Source organism: Belonocnema kinseyi, chromosome 5 (assembly GCF_010883055.1).
Source record: "Belonocnema kinseyi isolate 2016_QV_RU_SX_M_011 chromosome 5, B_treatae_v1, whole genome shotgun sequence".
Classification (NCBI taxonomy): domain Eukaryota; kingdom Metazoa; phylum Arthropoda; class Insecta; order Hymenoptera; family Cynipidae; genus Belonocnema; species Belonocnema kinseyi.
This window is the reverse complement of record NC_046661.1, coordinates 33728607-33736989: the sequence shown is the minus strand read 5'-3', so window position 1 is coordinate 33736989 and position 8383 is coordinate 33728607. Positions and strand designations below refer to the sequence as shown.

General features: G+C 37.2%; 1 protein-coding gene across 4 annotated transcripts in view; it reads left to right on the top strand.

Moving 5' to 3' along the window:
- Positions 1-8383, top strand: part of LOC117172379 (THO complex subunit 2) — a 64457-nt gene that overhangs the window by 30985 nt on the left and 25089 nt on the right. For all 4 annotated transcript variants that reach the window (XM_033360240.1, XM_033360238.1, XM_033360237.1 and 1 more), the window contains one exon: positions 348-727. In XM_033360240.1, the coding sequence (XP_033216131.1) occupies positions 348-727 (380 nt within the window). The remainder of the gene's footprint in view (positions 1-347; positions 728-8383) is intronic.

Here is an 8383-nt window from a genome sequence, read left to right as displayed (position 1 = left end):
ATGGGGGGCGCAGATCAATACTTGAATTGTGCCATTAAAATAATAATGGTCAGTGAAAAAGTCGGTTGCTTTTGGTAATAATGTGTTGCGGCCTTCCTGAATACTTTCTTACAATTTTAAATTGTTCCATTTTGCCGGATATAATTGCAAAGTCTATAATATTGAAGGCTTATGATTCTATTCTAAATACTTCAAATGACTGGCAATTTTGTTGCTGATACTCAAGCGGCCATCCTGAACTTTGGAAGTTATTTAAGTATAGAGTCAGAATATGGAAATATTCTAAGCCAAGTTAAAAATTCGAAGGCTCATAAATTTCGTAACGCTAAGTTAATTTCTCTTTTTAGGATACTTCAATCTCGATCCCAATCGTGTGTTAGATATTTTGCTTGAGACTTTCGAGAAGCGACCGCAGGGCGATGCTCTTTTTATTCCTCTAATTCGCTCGTACATGAGTGATCAGGAAGTTCTCTGTGAAGTTTTAGGTTTTAAATATCGCTGCACGGCGAACTCAACGCCTTTTTCTCTTCAAAAAGTCACTGCTCTTATGTTGCAACATGAAGTTATCAAACTTGATGATATCTTGCCTTGGCTTGTGCCCGATGACAAATCAATTATTCGCGACTGTGAAGTTGCAATGAAGCAGGCTAAAGAATACGTGAGAAAGATGAGTGTCATTTCGACTAAGGACAAAGAAGACGTTCCTGAGGAAAAAGATAATTCACAGGTAAGCAAAAATTACGAAAGAATAGTATAGTTTATTATATTTAAAGGCTTTCCATTTACACCACTATTGACACTTTTTTTAACGCCTTCGTTGGCAAAGAGAATTCGACAAAAAGTGCCGAAAATGGCAGGAAAATTTGTATTCTGTGGTTTTTGGGGTCGCTGAATCTGAATATGAAGTAAAATTAAACGCAGGGCATAATTCCTCAAGTGCTGCCAGCCCAAAAATTGAAATTGTCCGATCGGGCTTACGTCCGAAGGCACTTAGAGCAAAAATAGTTTTTTCGTTTCGACAAATATTTCCTGAAGTATGGCGGCAGGTGTTGTTTGTTCTGCGGCAGGTGTTGTTTGGCGACCCAAACCAAGCTCGACATGAGGCACGAATAAGTGATCTGTATAAGGAAATTCAAAATGGGGATGGGTATATGACCTGCGATTTTCATGTTTAAAATTGGCGACTATGTCAAAATCTCTAAAAAGTACAAAAGTGTCTCTAATGCGATAACTATTAGTTCTATCTGCCGAGTTCCAAAGATCCTCTAGGCTTTCTGGTAGGGGACGATGAAGGACGGAAAATGATCTTAAAATATATTGTTTTGCTAATTAACAAAAGCGTTTTTTTAAGGGAGGTTCACAAGTTTCTACTAACATAACTCTGAGTACCTTAAATATATTTAATATCTTTCGGCATTTTTCGGTCAAATAAGCAAAGTGGGCATCAAATGAAAATTCAAAGTTCAATACAATTCCGAGGAATTAGTGATTTCATTAGATTTCATTAGTGAAATCTAATTTCAATTTTGAAAAAAGTAATAGTTAGGTTTTCTCCGAGCAGATTCCAAGACCTGTTTGGTCAAGAAAATCAGAAAGAATATCTGCACATCTTTGGAGAAAAGCGACACATTGTTATGGGTCCTTGGATGTGCAAATTATTGCTATATCGTCCGCGAATTCAATAATAATGCAATTAGCAGGCATGAAAGAATGAATTTTTCTTGTATAATTTGGGAATAATATTGGGCTAAGAATAGTACCTTGTGGAAGTTCCACAGTGCTAGTTCTAGGGCGACCAATTCGCTATTGATCTGGAAATAAATATTTTCACATGCAGTGGAATTGTATACGAATTTAGCTATGTTTTTAGGGATACCTAGCTCCCGAAGGTCTTCCAACAGTGTGTGTGGGATTACTCTCGGGAATGCTCCTTTCAAATCTAGAAAAAGGCCGGCTGTGACTTCTTTTTTGACACAGCCTTTCCAGACTTCTGTCGCCAAAATAGCCAAATTGTCAGTGCAACATTTTCCCTTTGTGAAACCGAATTGTGAAGGTGATGAAATTACGTTGTGTTCAAGATACCAGAAAAGTCTCATGTATATAAGTTTTTCCATAACTTAAAAAGGCAAGATGCGAGTGAAATAGGTCGAAATTTGCCGGAAGTTGATTTTGGAATGAATGTCACTAGAAATTTGTTCCACGACGAGGGGAATAGGCCGGAGCTAAGCATACTATTATATATTTCGAGAAGGGTCAATCTTGCTGTTTCTGGAAAATTCCGAATTATATTGTAATGGAGTCATCCCAAACATCCCAGGAACAGATTGTGAATAAGTTAGGAGTAACGAATGAGAGGTCTAATACCGAAGGAGATTGGCCTGAACGGTTGGCAAAGGTGTCTTTGCCAGTGTTCAGGCACATGAAGTCTGATTGGTCCAATGAGGAACAGAGCTCAACACCGTTGAGGCAACTGTGCGAGCTCCCCCATGAGGGGTGGTGACTGTTAAAGTCACCCCCTATGAAAACTGTTTCAGAGTTAATCGCTAAGATCGAGTTAAAGAGCATGGATCAGGTATTAGATTTAATGACATCTGAAGAAGGAACTCTATAGACCGAGATGATCAAGAATTCTCCTTCGGAGGAATCAATAGAAACTGCTAGAGTTTAAAGACTGTTTTCTATATTATTTATTGAAGATATTCTAGAGAATTTGATTCCTTCCCTCATGGCTATCGTGAGGTCTCCGCCCCTATTAGACAGTCTATCGGATCTAATAAGCAGTCAGATCCGAGGAATGAAATAAGGCCGGTTAGGGCTTCTATAATACTTGCAATAATTGAGATTGTGCTATTTTCGGAGCCGATTTTCTTGTCTGCTGACGTGTGGGGAGTTGGCGGATGTAATGCAAACCCATTGGGAAGTGAACTTGTTGTGATAGGAGAAGAAGTCTAGAGTTGATGATGATGATGATGCTCGATTGGATTGGGTTGGATTATGTAATAATAGGCTGCCCGTCTTGGTTCCGGAATGAGTTTTCGGGCGAGATGCCTTTCCAGAATAAGAGCGAGTTTGGGTAGGGAAAGAAGAGTGTCCGGAAACTCGTCCTTTTCTCTTCCTGGGTCGAATCGCGTGTTTTGCTTCAGAGAAGAAAACACCGTTCTTTGCTGCATAAGACGCATTTAGGGTCATTGTTCTGGGGCAAGGATTTTGATCGCTGTGAGTGTTGGGACCACCACACTGTTTGCAACTGGAATTTGATCTACAATTGGTGCTGATGTGCCCGCATCTCAGGCATTTCAGACACATTTTTACTTGGGGAATATAGAGATTTACAATTGTGGAAGCCTTGAAGAGAGCTACTCTTTCCGGAAGTTTTGTGCCTTCGAAAGTTACGAGAACAGAGGTGGATGGGGTATATGACCTTTGATTGGTTTCTTTTTCTGTGACTTTACGGTTGAGACGGCGAGCGTTCAGTACGGAAGTTCTACCTCTTGACGGGCCCAGAAATTCCAAGTTGTCGCGAATTTCGTCTTCTGAAAAATTGAGAGGGATGTTCTTAATCACCCCTTGGCAGGAAACAAAGTTGGCTGGCACGAAAGCGAATAAGCCTTTGGTTTTGAGAGTTGCGGAGTCATCTAAAAAATAATTTGCTTCTTTAAAAGATTTTAAAGTTACGTTTAATTTGCCAAATCCCTCGCTTTCCACGTGTAAGAAAGCTTCTCTGTAATGAGAGCTGAAGAATTTGCCGTAGGTCATGGGGTTTAGGTTTTCCTTGACCCCTCCAGAGGCATGATCCCGCTGAACGATAAACTTGCAAGGACCTCTGTGCTTGTCGCTGTATCGGAGATGGGCGAAGGGGCCTTTTATGGCGTTAGAGTTTTGTTGTGGTAGGTTGAAGTTTTAAGATTAGGGATTGAGTGTTTGTGTGAGGTTTTCTGTCTGCTTGTCTGTGTCGAAATTATCGTTGCTATCCGGGAGAGAAACTAAAGTGGGGTCGGTGATTTCGCGTGATTTGTGTCGCTTGGTCTGAGAGACATTCTGGGAAAACCCTTAATCAGGTGTTTCCTCGTTGTTGGGACCATACTGGAGGGATAATAGGGCATGCAACCCTTGCTAGGTGTTCTCATCGAGGGTGGATGTATCCATGCTACCCTCTTCAAATTCAGGTGGCCGACCACCCATGTCCTCTAATACCGGTCCGGTACTAGCAGCCATGTCCTACCTCTATCGGCTTGAAAAGGCCGGCTAATCAAAACAAAACAAACAATAAATTTAAAGGTATTTAAATGCCGCCCATGAACACGTGGCCTCAAGCGTCGCGCGGGAACCGTCGCCGGTTGATTTACAGGTTAGGCCAACTGAGCACGAGATTTTCAGGAAAAATAACGAGCTACGACCAACCCTATTGGGATCACTGGGATCTCAGATTTTTTATGCGCCTGATTACACCGAATACACTCTTCGTACGCACTTTGAATCTTTTTAAAAAACACGAAAAGGAAACACCTCGATGTACACGCCACTCGTGACCATTTACCCGTTCGCCAGCTTAGGCGTTTCAAGCCAACGCTCAGATCTAAGCGGGCATGCGCACTGTGATCTTCTATTTACTTTTATCCCGCGAGAAGTGTGCGAGTGAGTGCCAGTGTATGACAACCAGGACAACAACGACTGCAATTATTGTTAATCAATTTTTTCAAAAGTTTTTGCAACAATTGGAAGTTGGAAAATTAAATATCTAATTGAAAAAAGTGGCGTATTGTTTTCCTAATCTGTATTACTTATCCATAGCTTCCAGGTTACAATTTGTTAATTTATTTATGTACAAAAGCACAGAAATAAACAAGAACGCATATTGACGATATTGACAAACTCGATTGACAATATTTACGAGTACATAAACTCAGTTTTCAGTTGTCATTAAACACGGCGACCACTCACGGGAGAAAAGGAAATAGATCACAGTGTGCATGCCCGCTTAGATTTGGGTATTGGCTTGAAAAGTTTATGCTTCGTCATTGCTGCAACTGAAGTTCCACTGTTCTCGTTTCTCGTAAGAAAAAATACTTTGCCATGGCAGCATACAGCAGCGTAGGGTTTGAGTACATCAGGATTTTATCTGAGAAAAGTTTCTTAATGCAGCTTTGTCCTTAAAAATAATAAAATTTCATAATATTCTGTTGATTCTATTGCAGCATTCTGATTTTAATAATAAATTATATCTGCAGATTATTTTCAATTTTCCATCCTTGTGTTTCTTCTGGGTTTCTTTTCCTTTTCTTCGAACATTACTTTTATACTCAAAGAAGTACTTTCCTAAGGATCTAGAAAAGTTCGTGAAATTTGGAAGAATAGATGCATTACTCCGTCCCGAAAAAGTAAACATAAGAGAAATACCCTTTGTCGTGTTTCTGATATTTACGTATAAAACATCCAAATTTGTGAGAAGGTTTATAAATTTGCAACTCATGCAAATTTGAACTAAAAAAATCAACAGGAAAGGTCATCTTTAAATTGTAAAAATACTGCAGAGATTCCAAGTTAAGTTAAATCAGATACTAACATTTTTGTTGACGAGGATCGTGTAATGACTTTCAATGATAATGACGATGATAATCAATGTGATCTAGATTTTTCAGTACCTTCAGAGGTCATTTACACAAAGTTCATCACTTTCTTACACATTCAATAGATATAAATCCAGTAGATTTAATTTTCAACGCATATTCCTAATTAATTTTACACTAAATGTGATGCAGGCATTGTAACTTATAACTTAACAATGCCTGTCTTAACCTGTAAAATCTTAGTTTTTTATTTGTAGTTATTTATTTTGTTTGCAGTTTAGATACATGTCCTTTAGTTAATTAATTAGGTCAGAAAACTCAGCGTCGCTACAAACGAAAAAAAGTCATATAATGCATATTTTCTTGCTATTTTTTACCCTAAAAATTTTTTTTGCTCTATTAGTTTTTGAGAAAACAGGGCGGCGCCATCTACACAAATCATTAAATAAAAAAATGGCTGGGTTAGATTTTTTTGCTATTTTTTTTTTCGCTTTACAATGTGCTATGAATCGCTTTTGTAAAATCAACCCTTATTTTTAAAAAAATTATATTTTTTGCTATTTTTGTTTGCTTTACAATGTGATATGAAACACTTTTGTAAAATCAACTCGTGTTTTACAAAGCAACCCCCTGTGCTGCAAAAGCGTATTTAAAAAAAGAAACTATCTATATGGAAAATACTTATAAAATATTAACATGGTATTTTTAAAGCATAACTCAGGAGCAAAATTATTTTTCACCTCTAATCTTTACAAAAATAACCTCCGCAATGTATAAGCTAAAATTGCAACATCTTTTATCAAATTATGTTCCTGTCTATGTGTTTATATTCAAAAAATAGAATTTACCTTTTTCGATGCATCCTTTAATGCTTTCAAAAAATTTCCAGCACAACAATTATTAACGAGAAAAATACATTTTTATATAAAGAACAATATAAATTTTCAGAAAGATTGAAAATTGTTTGAGAGCAGATTTTGTATTCGATAATGTTTTCAAATAGTTATTAAAATTATTCTTAAAGACAAGTTGAAATAATTGTAAAATCTTAAAAAGCACGCTTGTGACTAGGGATGTATTTCTGTCTTGTTCCACTATTTTGCTTGGCACAATATTGAAACCTTATTCGCTTTTGTAACAATTTCCTTTCAGGCAAATTCGTCTTAATTCTGGGAAAAGTCTAGGAATTGTCAGGGAAATTGTAAAATTTAATCTCGTGGCTACCCTGTAAGTGGAGGTTAGAAAACAGTAGACAAACCGGCCTATCTGAACCACGCGCACGCGTAAATATAAAAAAACCATGTACCGCTTGGGAGTCATGCGAGAAAAATGATGCAGTTTATCCTTCTTTTTAATATATATAAAAAAACATTCTAATCATAAATAGGTGCCCAAAAATGTGTAAAACTCATATTTTAGAAAAAAATCATCAGGTTAGATTGTTTTGAAATATCAATAAAAGTAATTACATTTTTTGGATTTGGTTAATAGAAAACCTATTGAGATGACGAATTGCTTTTAAATAACAAATTAATTCCAAACAAAAACCACGTTTCGCCAACTTTGACCAGTGGAATAGTCATCGAAAAAATGTAAGCTGAAATAATTATCGCGAGAAAGTTGCTCACTAGGCTTTATAAAAGTTTTTCTGAGAATTTGAAAGAAATCGATAAAAAATGGTGAAAATGGCAGTGATTTGAAGTCAACTCACTGCCGCTGCAGTGCTACGGTTATCGGCCTTTGTTACAAAATGCCAAAACAGCTACGGCAAACAAAAACAAAACGCTCGTTATGTTAATTAACATTTTTTCGATGACCGTCCCACTGGTCGAAATAGGCGAAACGTGGTTTTCTTTTAAAATTAATTTACTATTTAAGAACAATAAACGTATTACTTTCTTAAAAGAAGTGCGTCGCTTGTAGTCATCGTTTATGTATTAACAATACACCATGCAAATTTCAAGCATTTTTATGAACAAGCAGTCAAATAATTCCGAGTTTTTAAAAAATAAAACATAGATTTTTCAGCGGAAAATTTTGTACGTTTTTATTGTTTATTTTGCGTAATAATTACACAGGCCCACAAACAAAATTAATTTGTCTGTACGAGGGAACCGACTAGGCTACCCTTATGGATTTTGAGCCGCTGAATCCGAATCTGACCTCAGAATTTCTCCTACACGTCTCAGTTTTCTTCTAGACGCAGAAAATGGGGAAACCTAAGGATATTCTGGACATCATTATAATAGTACCATTATACGGAAGAATAAACTTACGGGTGTCATATTCTTATGTGTTGGGACTCGTAAAGACCAAATTCATACACGAAAATTCTCCAGTGTGTTTTCCGTCCCCCCTAGCTGGGATAAATCTAGGGAAATTGAAGGTCTTGCTCATGTCATACCGACTTATATCGCAAAAAATAACAAAAATGCTATATACTTTGCAGTTTTGCGTTCTCAATCTAAATTTGACCACTAAATTTTTCGGGCTTGTGCCATTTTCTCCCTAGATGCAAAAAGTAGGGAAAAGCCTATGGATTTTCTGGTCACAGGGGCCATAAAAAAATTTATCTGCACGAAACAAGTGACTAGACTACCCTGGTAGATTTTGAGCCGCAGAATACAAATCTGGCCTCATGATTTCTCGTATACATCTCAGTTTTTCCCTATACGCAGAAAATAGGGGGAAACCTAGAGATATTCTGGACGTGATTTTAACAACACCGTCATACGCGAGAATAGACACATCGATGTTATATTCTTAAGTATGATGACTTCTAAAGACTTAATTTGTACACAGAAATTCTCTAGTGT